Here is a 14,557-nt window from a genome sequence, read left to right as displayed (position 1 = left end):
GATTAAATGTTTCAAAAGCTCCAGTGTAATATCATCTACTGGAATATTGTCAGTGTAATATTGTCTACTGGAATATCGTCTGCTGGAATATCGTCAGTGTAATATCTGCTATAATATCGCCTTCTGTAATATCGTCCTGCTTTTCTGAAGTCGGTGTCTGAGCACTAGCACTGACTCTTCTGTTCAATTATCGGAGACGTCGGACTTCCAGTGTTACACAGGTGGCTGACGTTTATGGAAAGTAGTTTTATAAATAAACAAGTCACATAGCGGTCCATTTTTACTCAGAGCAAAGACCGCTCTGACTTCTATATTAAACAATGATTGGCGTAATGGTTCGGGTATATTCCTTTGAACGTGCTTTTATAAATTCTGAATTAGCAATGCGTTCACGCTAACATTTGATCCTAGGCTAAATGTGTCGCACTGGCAGCGGCAGACTTGGCTAATTGAAGGACAAGCCAAAAAAAACCGACTTGGGCACCTATCGGCTGATGTGAGGCCCCACCGCCGTGCAGTAAAGCTACGGATGACTGCAGGCACACGTCAGCTCTCCGTTTTCAGAATGACCGCGCCCCCTTTTGGGTGAAAACAACTGCTGTAGAAGTACCGGTTTCCAAGTTGGAAAAGCACCACATGCATAAAAGGTTCTTTGTCGCATTTTTTCATCAAAAAGGCACCTGCAGGGAATATCCGTATGACATCACATGCGATGCCACATCTCTGTTCCTCCTCTAGGAGGTGCTATTTAAGACACGTCCAGTTTTCTTTCTCTAGAGGGCACGTCAGGGGTTCCCTAGAGGGCCCTCAGTCATGTTTCTCCATGTGAAGGGCAGAGAGTGGGGCACTTCCTCTCGTTTTTACCACTCTAGAGGGCGCTTTGGCCATGCATGGGTGTCAGCGATGGGGAGGTCTCCAGGCGCAGCAGCTGTGACATAAACAGAAGACCCTCCTGGATTGGTGAAGGAGACCACCACACTCCTGCCAACCGTGAGAACCTGTCAAGAGATTAGAGCATAGCTGCCCAAAATACCCCTCTCTGAAAATACCCCTCTCTGAAAATACCCCTCTGCAAAAATGCCTCTGAGTGCGTCAGGGCCGGGTCTTGCCATTTTCTTCATTTAAAAATAAACGGAGGCGGTTCAGTGGCCAAGGCCAAAACAATAACCGGAGTGCTGAGAAATTCCTCACCAAACTGTGACCCCAAACGTGCCGTCAACAACCCCCACGTCTCTGTCTCCACTCCGCTGCCTTCACAGACTGTGGCCTTTTTGGAACGGCTTAGGTCACAGAACATACAGTTCGTGTGTACTTAACGCGGGTGCACAGGTCATGTTTACGTTCACACATTTATTTTGGTGTTTCAGGCGCAGTTTGAGTGTGTGGCCTCATATTTATCCAGTCTCAGGATGATAAAGAGAAGTCATGTTACTGGACTCCTTTCCATCGCCTGGCCTGTTACACGCCCTGAGCATCAGGCCGGCATTTCTGTCTTCTTTGCCCAGAGCTTTCGACGTGGGCTGGATTTCCAGTCCATCTCATTCAGGTCGTGGTGTTTTGTCTGGCTCCCGGCTCCAGACCGCCCACTGTCCCTGCACTTTCACTTAAGAGTTTTTGGAGAATTTGCACCTCAGCTGGGTTGGTGGTATTCTGCCTGGTATTGGCCCTGGAGCAGTGAGTAATGAATGTGTCCTCACTCCTGGGGCCAAAGCCTTGCCAAATCTGCAGACCACATTATAGCATCCAGCATGCCTCAGCTTTGATTGGCTAGTGTTATAGTATCCAGCACACCTCAGGTCTTTGATTGGCTAGTGTCATAGCAGCCAGCACACCTCAGGTTTTTGATTGGCTAGTGTTGTAGTATCCAGCACACCTCAGGTTTTTGATTGGCTAGTGTTATAGTAGCACACCTCTGTATGAGTGAAGAGTCGATGATGTTTTGACACAAACAACTATAGAGTTGTCTTGTCATCATGATCCCCCTCTGCGACACACACACACCAGTCCAGTTGCAGGCAGGGTCCAATGGCGTAGAGCTTAGAGAAATGCTGTTCAGATAACAGGCCATGAAGCAGGCCTGCTGAGATCAGTGTCTGCAGTCGAAGGAACTTTTTGTAGATAACCAATAGTGCAGGGAATTTTGTGTCTGGTACATATTTACAAAGATGAAGTACTTGCCTGGAACTAGCCTGGTGATAAATAACTAAAGTTTAAATTTACACAGAAGAATGAGGAAGACCATGGTGGCTGTGGATTTATTCTGGCAGCCCTGTTGTAGTGGGAAGCGTAGACCTACACTGGTCTGACATCCTCATCCATTTCTTCATCCTGTCCAGTTTCTCTTGCACTGGAAGGGGGAAATTTATGTACCGTTCCTGTAACTATTAACGACAAAGACAACACGGAGGATGCCATCCATCCGACCACCACCCAAAGCATCCATTGCGGTTGTGTGTACGTTCCAGAAAGAGGTTTTTTGTGCGTGCGTCCGTGCGTGCGCGTGGAAAGGCAAAGCAACGTTTGCGAAGAGCGCTAACGGGGCGGCGTAACCGAGATTCACGTTTATTAACTGATCGTGCTTTTTACTGGAACCGTTTCCGTCCAGATCGCTTGCGGTTTCGGGGGGAGGGAAAGAGCTCTCATACTTCGAAGACAGGGAGGGGCGCGTGACCCCGTACGCACTGAACTTCTTGAACTGGTTCATATTTGCGTTGCTTGCGTGTGCTTCCGGACCTCCCGCGGCGTAAACGAGGATGACCGTGTGTTTACAAACACCGTCAGAGATTGCTGCCGGTGCGTGCTCGCGACGGCACGAGCTAGAGTGCGCGCGGTCTAATTTATGAAGAAAACTGCTGTTTCCGTTCAGTGTGGAGAAGCGGCGCAGCGCGACCGCTTTTACGGCCACGTGGGCGCAGATTTCACAACACGGGAATGGAGCTCGAGCCCTTTCTCAGCGGGGAACCTTTGACTTTATTTTTGCAAATTGCTGGAATGACACTTGTCCTCAAACAGACCCCTCAAACAGATTAACCAAACCACGGGCGCCCACTGCTGATTCCTGCGTTTCGTCATATCTGTCTTATATCGCGGAGTGAGGGTCATTGAGGGTCATCACAGTCTCATTCAAAGATGCCTGTCAGAAGATGCACTGGTTGTGTAAAGTAGGCCAAACGTTGCATATATGTATATTAAACGTTAGTTTTATAATAGTTATGTAATAATGGTAATATAGCAACAACAGCAACAATAATATTCAACACAGCCTGGATTTAGTTTGGCAATTGTCATGCAAAACTTGCACTGTGATTTGGTTCAGATGGCAGGAGTGTGTGTTCATGTTAGACACTCAACACTCCGTGGCTTTTGGCACAGACACTTTTCACTGACGCTCGCTGGTCTCTCCTGTCCGCTGGTCTCTCCTGCCTACTGGTCTCTCCTTCCCGGGTCTCTCAGCAGTGAGCCATAAGCCGCTGTGTGGCCCTGTGTTAGGACACTTAAAGTGGAGTCATTGTTTCTGCTGTTGAGTGCGGGTGGGCGCAACCTGATCCGAGAACAGTTATGTAGTGACGCCTCTGGATGGAGATGGCTGTTCTTGGGCCAGCACGAGAGAGCTGAGCCTAGTCGGCGTTGAGAGAAAAGGAGCAGGGTGGAAATCAGAAGCAGCTGTTGGATGCAGGAGCTGTTTGACGTGGTGCCCGTCAGGCTATGAGCTGTTTGACGCGGTGCCCGTCAGACTGTGAGCTGTCCGTCAGAACAGAGGGAGTGACGGCTTGGATCAGAGCCACTGACAATGTTACCAGGTTCATGGATCACCCTAAGCACGTTGCTATGTTCGTGGATCACACTAAGCACGTTGCTAGGCCCTTACAGTGGCCACGGACCTCTGAAGGCACTGATGAAAAACATTCACTTTGAGACTGCTGCACTGAGCAACAGGAGGAGGGACTAGATTGCACTGTTTACCCATGTTTACCAGTTGAACAAGCAAACAAACAAACCAAGCCTAGCGGTTCAGCAATGTGGTCGACGGCAGAGGCATATCGATCAGCTCAGCCAGTGCCTGACTGTCATTCAAGGGTTCCGCTTAGAAAAATCACTTTGCTCGTGGTAAACACATGCACATTTAGATGGTCCTCAGTCCTGAGCACTTGCCGGCCCGTGCATGCGTGCCTGCAGCTGTTTCCCTGGTAACAAGCATGCTGGAACAAAATACGTGGCAAGGTTTGTGAATGCTGGCATGGACAGTAGTGAGGTCTATAGGATATAACACTCATGTTGTGTTTTCTGTGTCCTTTGGACGCTTAGTTTACCTGTAAACAACAGCAGTTTGCAAACCAATGTCAGTGGTCTCATATAAGTGTGGTGATATTAGTGCGTAAAGCAACCTTGGACCAACAGCCCCAAGAATTCCAATCAGAAGAATTTCCATAGGAATTTTACCTCTTATCCCGTCTGTAGGCCAGATGGCATGCAGTTCCGCTTCTTATCTCAGGGGGATAAAAGTATACGAAGGCATGCAGCAAAACAGTGAAGTGTGTGTGACCATGGGGAGCAGGACTTATCCCAGTGATGGGGCGTGGCCAAGCTTAGGCTATATGGTCAAGCAGTGCTGAGTCACCTGACTGCCGCTGGCCTCTAGTGGCAAACTTGACAGGTAAGACAGGTGTGACATGTGTGACAGTATTACTCGACTAGCAATCAGAAGGTTGCCAGTTCAAGTTGCCACCCGACGGCCCCTGAACAAGGCCCTTAACGCTCAATTGCTGAATTTGTATTCAGTCATAATTGTCAGTCACAGCTAACAGGTGTGGCATGTGTGCTCTGAGTGTGTGTTCATATTGTGTGAGCTGAGATGCTCTTGATCCTTCACCCCACACTACATATGTACATTTGATTCACCCCAAACTATACATGTACATCTGATTCACCCCAAACTACACATGTACATCTGATTCACCCCCATCTACAGGTTTATCTGATTCACCCCAAATTACACATGTACATCTGATTCACCCCAAACAACACATGTACATCTGATTCACTGCAAACTTCATGTTTATCTGATTCACCCCAAACTACACATGTATATCTGATTCACCCCAAACTTCAAGTTTATCTGATTCACCCCAAATTACATGTGTATCTGATTCACCCTAAACTACACATGTACATCTGATTCACCGCAAACTACACGTGTATCTGATTCACCCCAAACTACACATGTATATTGGATTCACCCCAAACTATATGTTTATCTGATTCAACCCAAGCTACACGTGTACGTCTAATTCACCCCAAACTACCTGTATCTGATTCTACAGCTGGTTGGGCAGGTTTTTGGACAGAGAGCTCAAAGGTTTTGTTTCGCCTTTTTTGTTTGCCTTTGTTTTGTTTTACAGATGCAGTGTTGCTCAGGACTGAGATCAGACCCCTAACAGCTTCGTCAATCTGTCTGATTAAACTCTGCTGACCTGAGTAACCTGACAATGGTGGAACAGCCCATGTCTGTGCTGCCTCAGTTGATCAGACTGACTCCAAACGAGGAGAATCTGTTGTTATGGGTCTGTGGCGACTGTCTCTGCCGTGAGGCTCCTCGGTGATGAGCGTTTGCGGGGCGACCCGACCACCCCCCACTGACCCCCGCTCCCTTTCCCCCTCTCTCACATTCAAATTCAAAGAGCTTTATTGGCATGAACTGGAATTAACAACTGATGCCAAAGTGACTATCAGAATTATTCATTTTAAAAGTAATAAAACTTTTTTAAAATATTGACTTTAGCCCATCTCTCTCTCTCTCTCTCTCTCTCTATCTCTCTCTCTCTCCCCTTCACTGTCTCTAATCTCCATTCACCTGTTGGAGAGACTTCCTTGCTCTCTCCCTCTGTAGTTTGTATCACTGGGATTTGGTTTCCATGAGAACCTCTTGGAGCTGTTATCTGACCTCCAGACCAGAACCAGGGACAATTTCACATTCCTCTGTTCTACAAATACACCCCTCTTCTCCACCCTGTCCCCTTCTCCACCTATTCTCCACCATGTCCGCTTCTCCACCTCTTCTCCACCTCTTCTCCACCCTCTCCCCTTCTCCACCTATTCTCCACCCTTCTCCACCTCTTCTCCACCCTGTCCTCTTCTCCACCCTGTCCTCTTCTCCACCCAATCTTTATCTGATTCTATCTGGATGCTTACCAAGGCTTAAGACCACTCACTAGGAACAAGAGTGTGTGTGTGTGTGCGTGTGTGTGCGTGTGTGTGCGCGCGCGTCAGTGGGCTCATTTGGCTGCCTTTTCGAATAATAGCTGATTCATCTGCAGTTTTTGATGTCCAAGGAGGTTTGGTACAGTAGGCTATTTTTCATATACTACTTGTTAAAAATTCAGATTTGATTTACAGATGCATGATGGGTAAAGTTGGCTCAGGCCTGAAGCCTCAGTATGTGTTCCAGCTGTGTGGAGCCTGAACAGGGACACTGCGAGGGGGAGGGGTGGGTCAGGGGTCAGCGCTGCAGTAGCAGACTCCATCAAGCCCCAGCAGCTCAAGCAGTGTGTGTGTGTGTGTGTGTGTGAGTGTGTGTGTGAGTGTGTGTGTGTGTGTGTGAGTGTGTGTGTGAGTGTGTGAGTGTGTGTGTGTGTTTGTGTGTGTGTGTGTGTGTGTGTGTGTGTGTGTGTGTGTGTGTGTGTGTGTGTGTGTGTGTGTGTGTGTGTGAGCTGCTTCTCCCTATAGCTTGGCCCAAGGCCTTCTGGGAGAGGGCAGGAGAGAGAGTCATAGTGTGGCCCAACGCCTCCGCCCCAATGGGGAAGCAGTGATAGGAGATAATGCCCCATTCCAATGGGGCAGTTGTAATGGGATATAATGCCCTGCTCCAATGGGGTAGTTGTAATAGTATCTAATACCCTTTCCCTCAGACCCAGAGGGGCACCCTGAGACATTTGTAGGGGTGGAAGAGCCCAGAGGACAGAAATAGTCCATCTGATTAAGTGCAGCGGTGATGTAAGACAAACAGACTGTCTGATAATCTCTCTCTCTCTCTCTCTCTCACACACACACACACGCACACACGTTCTTTCTGCCTTGCTCTCTGAACACCACACACACACACACACATATTCTCTCTCAACAACATGCGTGCACACACACAAACACACGCTTTCTCTCTAAAAAGCGAAGGTGCACACGCGCACACAGCCATTGACCCGGCAGTATGAGGTTGTTAACGCATTTTTGCAAATGCAAACTCGCGTTAGATAACGCGAATAGATCTACGGCGAAGGAACCTGCTGAACCTAAGATAAACGACATCTCAGTGCCTAGTGAACGGCGTCACGCGCTCGCCACGCATGCGTTTTGTGACGACCGCGTGAAACGGAGCAACACCGAAATGCATCGCCCTGCCCTCTATCCCCGGTAACCGATCCGTACCGATGACGTAAGGGAGCCTCGCTTAACCTATGCCGAAGTAGCTAAAACGCTCCCGAGCGAGTCCAGGGAGTCCAGGAATGTTCTTTGGCTCGAACGGAATGTCGTCTGAGTTTTTCGTGCCGGTTCGGGTCTCGGGTACACTGACTCGGAGCCAGCCAGGCCATCTGAGCAGCCTCCGTTTCGGGAAAGTGGCGTTGCGCCCCCTGACATTCAGGGTAATTTTTAGCGGGGTTTATCTTTTTGCAGCCTGTATAATCACATCCGCGCCGCTGTGGCAGATCACACACGCATTCTGGGTTGGAATTGACATCCCTACATTTCCTACATGTGAAGAACGTCAATTATTTGTGTACATTCATACGGAAATGTTCGCACCCATACCACACCAAAAAAAAAGCTAGTAAAATATTATTGGTAACAAATAATAATCATATTGCAAGTATTGTTTTGTTGTTGTTTTTCTTTTTGCATTGCTGTTTTTCTTTATATTTTTTTCGGTCTTTGGGGAAAATGTTTCTGCTGAGAATTAGGTCTATGTTGTGCAATATATGGATTGATTTAGTTGCTAAATTTATTTTAATCAGTCAGATTTGGTTTAATCCGTCACTAGCGCACGGGTGTGTACAACTTGGGGAGAATAATATATATGGTAGTGTGGCAACCAACGTTTATGTTTACGAATATATATATATATATATATATATATATATATATATATATATATATATATATATATATGCTTCTACTTTTCGAGACTGTACAAAAAACTCGAGGGAACAACAGAAAAAGTGACCTAGCTCTCCCTCTCGAGGTGTGTGTGTGTGTGTGTGTGTGTGTGTGCGGGTGCGCGCGCGTTTAAGCTATGTGTGCGAGAGAGGGAGAGTGTGACAGACGAAAGCGATAGAGTGGGCTACGGCAAAGCGGAGAAAACTTCGATAGCCGCTTAGAAAAGTTTGGAAAAGCCACCTGGACAAACCAGCAAAGTGACGCGCCATTCGGACACATAACGGCCGTGTTTCCTTCAGGTTTCTACGGAGAAGGCGGACTAACTCCGAAGAGAAAAAGAATGTTGACTCGGTCTCTGTGCAGGTAAGTTCGATGACCGACCGGGTGATTACCCCGATAAACATCCTTCCCGAATCATTGATCCGCTTCACGCATTATGAACGTCTCAACGGAGGTCATTTAGGATGTTTTTCTGTGTTTGTTTTTACTTTTATGTCTGTAGCTTTTATTTGTTTTCGCGCTTGAAACAAAATTATAAACTTTAAAGCGGATTTGTGTTTACTGCCATGTTTCTGTCGAATCCTCCGTGTGGCCCCGGGACGCTGCGGAATCCCGTGTCGGGTTTAGCGCAATCGTGGTAACGCTTTGAGCTGGTCGAGTCGGTTCTGCGGTCAGACCGAAAACGTGCATAGAAGTAGGGGGTCCTTATTGCGGCTTCAGCGACTCTTTTCAGCCCGCACGGCCGAGACCTTTGTGTTCCTTTTAGGGGTGTAATTGCTGAAGCTGGTACCTCGGTACGCCGCTGAGAGGAGGGGGCCGTAATTTGTGGTCTCCTGTTTAAGATAGTCGTCATTACGGCTTCGCAGTGTTGGGCTGCGGCTACACACAAGCCTGATGCATCGTTTTATGTTGTCATGTCTTAAACACCAAAGCCGCAAATGAAATGGAAACAGAGAGAAAGTAACGAGCAAACAAGAACCCTCGATGTCCAGTGCGATTAACCGACGGTCGGGTACTGTTGATTCGAAATAAAGTTGAATTCATCAAAGCAGTTGAGAGGAGCTGCCGAAAGCGCTAAAGAAACCTAATTAAACCACATCGTGGCATTTAGTAGGACCTTGCACTCTCCAACACGAATTTAAAGGCTCCAGGCGACCCTTACTGGACTACTAAAATAAATGTATTCCTACCACGGGCCCCCGCAAGAATCTGCGTTTCTTTGGAGCGTTTACAGTGTCCGAGCGGAATGTGTTAAGACGCGGATTAAACGAACAGAAAGGGTCCTGTTCCCTATTAGCCAGATTAGAAGTGCCGCGTCTTTACGATGGAAACACGGCCATGCCTGGCTGGCGCGTTATTTTCGTAGGGGGTTCACCCTGCTTTTTCCGCCCTCGTCTTTGCAGGTTGTGTGTTTTTTGGAGCGCGGTGCTGAACGTCATGTGTGTGACCGAGGAAGATAAGTCTGAAAAACAAGTAAGTGATGATCATGCAGATATACTATCCTTATTTACCTGGTCCGTGTGTGTGTGTGTGTGCGTGCGTGTGTGTGTGTACATGTGTGTGAGAAAGAAAACACCACACACGTACACACATATCACATCACATCACATCATGTGCACAATTAGCACTACAGCTGTGTTTGTGTGTGTGTGTGTGTGGGGGGGGGGGGGGGTACACAGAGAGAGAGGTAATGTAACCTCTACACTTTCAATTCACCCTGTACTCTTTCTCTACACATGTGTGGGGGGGGGGGGGGGTACGTGTGTATGACAGAGATAGAGAAAGAATGTGTGTGTGTGTGTGTGTGTGTGTGTGTGTGTGTGTGTGTGTGTGTGTGACAGAGAGAGAAAGAATGCTAGTAAGTGTCTCGGTGCGTTTCAGGGAACCCAAGAGAGCATGTACATACGTGTTTGTAGAGAGGGTCAAATGATGTGTCTGGCATATTGTGTGTGTATGTGCAACTAACTAAAGCTTCTTCCATCTTCTACTATGACTCATTCGTTTTCTCACATTAATAATTGCTGTTTTTCTAATGCTGTTACACAGTTAATCATACACATGCACGCACCTACAGATCTGTGTTTTGATCTGTGATCTGTGTTTGTGCCTCTTCCTCTGTCTTCCTGTATCTCTTCATCTGTTATTGTGTCTTCCTCTGTCTCTGTGCCTGTGACTGTCTTCATTCATCTGTGTCTGTCTTCCTGTGTCTGTTTTCATTCATCTGTCTGTCTTCCTCTGTCTTCCCCCATGTTTTTGTCTTCATCTATTTCTGTGACTGTGTCTTCCTCTATCTGTGCCTGTGACTGTCTTCCTCTATCTCTGTGTCTCTGACTGTCTTCCTCTCTCTGTGCCTGTGACTGTGTCTTCCTCTATCTCTGTGACTTTGTCTTCCTCTATCTCTGTCTGTCTTCCTTTATGTCTGTGTCTGTGACTGTGTCTTCCTCTATCTCTGTCTGTGACTGTGTCTTCCTCTATCTCTGTGTATGTCTTCCTTTATGTCTGTGTCTGTGTCTTCCTCTATCTCTGTGTCTGTGTCTTCCTCTATCTCTGTGTCTGTGTCTTCCTCTATGTCTGTGACTGTGTCTTCCTCTATGTCTGTGTCTGTGACTGTGTCTTCCTATAATCTCTGTGACTTTGTCTTCCTCTATCTCTGTCTGTGTCTTCCTTTATGTCTGTGTCTGTGACTGTGTCTTCCTCTATGTCTGTGTCTGTCTTCCTATAATCTGTGTCTGTGACTGTGTCTTCCTCTGTCTGTGTCTGTGACTGTGTCTTCCTCTATCTCTGTGTCTGTCTTCCTCTATCTCTGTGTCTGTGACTGTGTCTTCCTCTATCTCTGTGTCTGTGACTGTATCTTCCTATAATCTGTGACTGTGTCTTCCTCTATCTCTGTGTCTGTGACTGTGTCTTCCTCTATGTCTGTGTCGGTGACTGTGTCTTACTCTATCTCTGTCTGTGACTGTGTCTTCCTCTATCTGTGTCTGTGACTGTGCCTTCCTCTATCTCTGTGACTGTGTCTTCCTCTATCTCTGTGTCTGTGACTGTGTCTTCCTCTATCTCTGTGTCTGTCTTCCTCTATCTGTGACTGTCTTCCTCTAGCTCTGTGTCTGTGACTGTGTCTTCCTCTATCTCTGTGTCTGTGACTGTCTTCCTATAAGCTGTGTCTGTGACTGTGTCTTCCTCTATTTCTTTGTCTGTGACTGTCTTCCTATAATCTCTGTGTCTGTGACTGTGTCTTCCTATAATTTCTGTGACTGTGTCCTCCTCTATGTCTGTGTCTGTGACTATCTTCCTATAATCTCTGTGGCTGTGACTGTCTTCCTCTCTGTCTGTGTCTGTGACTGTGTCTTCCTCTATCTCTGTGACTGTGTCTTCCTCTATGTCTGTGTCTGTCTTTCTATAATCTGTGTCTGTGACTGTGTCTTCCTCTGTCTGTGTCTGTGACTGTGTCTTCCTCTGTCTCTGTGTCTGTGACTGTGTCTTCCTATAATTTCTGTGTCTGTGTCTTTCTCTATGTCTGTGTCTGTGACTGTGTCTTCCTCTATGTCTGTGACTGTGTCTTCCTATAATCTCTGTGACTGTGTCTTCCTCTATGTCTGTGTCTGTGACTGTCTTCCTATAATCTCTGTGGCTGTGACTGTCTTCCTCTCTGTCTGTGTCTGTGACTGTGTCTTCCTCTATCTCTGTGGCTGTGCCTTCCTCTATGTCTGTGTCTGTCTTCCTATAATCTGTGTCTGTGACGGTGTCTTCCTCTGTCTGTGTCTGTGACTGTGTCTTCCTCTATTTCTGTGTCTGTCTTCCTCTATGTCTGTGTCTGTGACTGTCTTCCTCTATCTCTGTCTGTGACTGTGTCTTCCTATAATCTCTGTGTCTGTGACTGTGTCTTCCTCTATCTCTGTGTCTGTGACTGTCTTCCTATAATCTCTGTGTCTGTGACTGTGTCCTCCTCTGTCTGTCTGTGACTGTCTTCCTATAATCTGTGTCTGTGACTGTGTCTTCCTCTATGTCTGTGTTTGTGACTGTGTCCTCCTCTATGTCTGTGTCTGTGACTATCTTCCTATAATCTCTGTGTCTGTGACTGTGTCTTCCTCTATCTGTCTCTGCCTCTGTTTTTCTCTGTTTACTCCCTTCTTTCTCTCACTCTCATCATTTCTTGTAAATGGAAACAAAATGTCATTTCTTCTTGTCCGTGGTGCAAAACACATACATACACACACATACACACAAACCCACATACACACACCCAGACTGGATGTTGCGTGATTTTAGTGTATGTATGTCCATGATCCAAGTCTCTCTGCCCTTCTGTTTGTCCATGGCACTCTTACTCAGAAACGACGACCCCTTGTGAACTATGAAGTAAAGCCTAAATCCTGTGTGACCGCTAGCAAGACTGGGGCTGACATTAGAGGGCCTGACCAAACTGTTACTGCCCTAACCTCGTTGCCATGGTAACAAACTTTGTGCATGCTCTGTGAGGAATTATTATCAAAATAGTCACTTAATTACATAGGAGAGATGTCAGGCAGCTGATGTGTACGAGGTAGGGTGCTGGATTCAACATGCCCACTGTTCAGTGAGGACTTGTGCTGTTTGTTTGTTTTTGTTTGGTTTTCATCAAGGAGACTCTGAACTGGATATTAAAAACATGATTTTGTTTTCCATGGTCTGAAACTTCTAAACATGTTTTTAGCTCGTCAGAGATCTGTTGCTGCGTTGCTCCTGTGGTCTGTAATTGGAGGTCGTTTGCGGTCTGTGTGTCCCAGGTGTCCAGACGGCGCTCTCGGCAGGTCGAGGAGGACGGCCCTGAAGGCTTGTGGAGCCCATGGAGTGACTGGGGGACATGTTCTCAGAGCTGTGGAGTGGGCGTGTCAGAGAGACGGAGACACTGCATGCCGCCGCCCCAGCCCCCAGCTCAAACGTGGGGTGGGCCGGCCTACGTGATGTCGGGTGTCGTGAATCACTCCCCGGTGATTTCTGCCATCAGGCCATACTATCCTTCCACATATCCTGGCAACGAGCCCCCACAGTTCAGCAACGGGGCGGCTGATAGGCCGCCGTTTTATTCCCCCTCTTTTCCAGCGAATCAGAGTCCCGGATTGCCCCTCTATAGGAACACAGCTGAGGGGGCGGACCCAGAGCAGCCCAATCATTTGCTTCCTTTCTACAGGCCGGATTTCACACCTTCCAATCAGCAGCCGGTTTCAGTTTACCGCTCACATCCTTTTGCTGCCTCCTCATCAACTTCACTTCCTTATGGCCAGCTGGGGAGAGCCTCCAGACGTCCGCCCAATCATGGGTCAGCAAGAGCTGGAGGGGGTGGGAATAGGCGGTCTGTCTCTCCCAATAGGGATCCATCATCTGTGAGAAGGTGAGGGTAATTATCACAGTTAACCTGTCACACAGAAGACACACGGGCATTTTCACACAAATTACATCTCTCACATATCTCCCTCTCTCCCTCCGTCCCTCTCTCTCTCTCTCTCTCCCTCTCTCCCTCCGTCCCTCTCTCTCTCTCTCTCTCTCTCTCTCTCTCGCTCGCTCTCTTTCTCTCTCTCAGGTCTGGTTCCTCTATCCGTCCAGGACAGTTTGGTTACGGGAGGGTTCCGTTCTCTCTCCCTCTCCACAGACAGAACCGCCACACACGACATACGCGTTTCCACGGCAACGTCACAGCTGAGCCCAAGGAGGTGAGCGCGGCGGCCGAAGTGAACGCGGATGGGGAGGCGGAACGGAGCAGCCCAGAGTCCAATGGAGAGGCCGAGGTCGGAGACGGAGAACAGACCGACAGGGACCTGCTGCCGCAGGGAGACACACGCGCCGGGAGACCACGCGAGAGAACCATTATCCGCCGGGCCCCGCCTCCTTACTCCTCCCCTCTCCACAGACCACATCCTCCCCAGGACCTGCCCTCTTACGGCCAGGCCCCGCCTAGCCCCAGCTTCCACGCGTGGAACGGCCTCCGGGAGCAGGAGACCAGGACGGACCTGCAAAACTACAGGTGCTCCGGAAAAGACAGAGAGCTCCGCACGTGTAGCGTGCAGGTGAGAGCATGAGCACATCACCAAACACAGACACATGTGAATGCTTGTGTGATACTCCTTGTGGAATCGCCGGAGATGTCTGCGCGTCCCTGTCTGACTGTGGCGTTCTGGGTGAATTCCGTGGTAGTGGGTGCCACTCCCGGAGCATTTCTGGTTTTTCTGTGATAATGTGGACAGCCACAGACAGGAGGTCGTGGTCCAGAAAGTGTAGCTGTGGCATCGGAATGGCCGTGTTTGTATGTGTGTGTGTATGTGTATGTCTGTGTGTGTGTGTGTGTGTGTCCAGAGCCTCACTGCTGACTGAGTATCCACACGCTGATCTGGTGGGACTGTGTATACCTGCCAGAAATACCATCACATGCCAGTTGGCT

At 48.1% G+C, this 14,557-nt stretch overlaps 1 protein-coding gene across 2 annotated transcripts in view; it reads left to right on the top strand.

Moving 5' to 3' along the window:
- The first annotated feature begins 8,222 nt into the window (after positions 1-8,222).
- Positions 8,223-14,557, top strand: part of adamtsl4 (ADAMTS-like 4) — a 34,452-nt gene continuing 28,117 nt past the window's right edge. Inside the window, exons 1-4 of one of the 2 annotated variants that reach the window (XM_027003102.3) lie at positions 8,223-8,508; positions 9,549-9,618; positions 12,909-13,513; positions 13,703-14,186. In XM_027003102.3, the coding sequence (XP_026858903.3) occupies positions 8,486-8,508; positions 9,549-9,618; positions 12,909-13,513; positions 13,703-14,186 (1,182 nt within the window). In that variant the 5' untranslated portion in view covers positions 8,223-8,485. Of the gene's footprint in view, positions 8,509-9,548; positions 9,619-12,466; positions 12,594-12,908; positions 13,514-13,702; positions 14,187-14,557 lie in introns of those variants that run through there. The other variant, XM_081696786.1, reaches the window with a different exon arrangement.

The sequence above is a fragment of the Electrophorus electricus genome, chromosome 14, assembly GCF_041902795.1.
Source record: "Electrophorus electricus isolate QZ-2024a chromosome 14, ASM4190279v1, whole genome shotgun sequence".
Lineage (NCBI taxonomy): Eukaryota > Metazoa > Chordata > Actinopteri > Gymnotiformes > Gymnotidae > Electrophorus > Electrophorus electricus.
The sequence above is the reverse complement of the archived record's forward strand: the minus strand, read 5'-3'. Positions and strand labels throughout refer to the sequence as shown.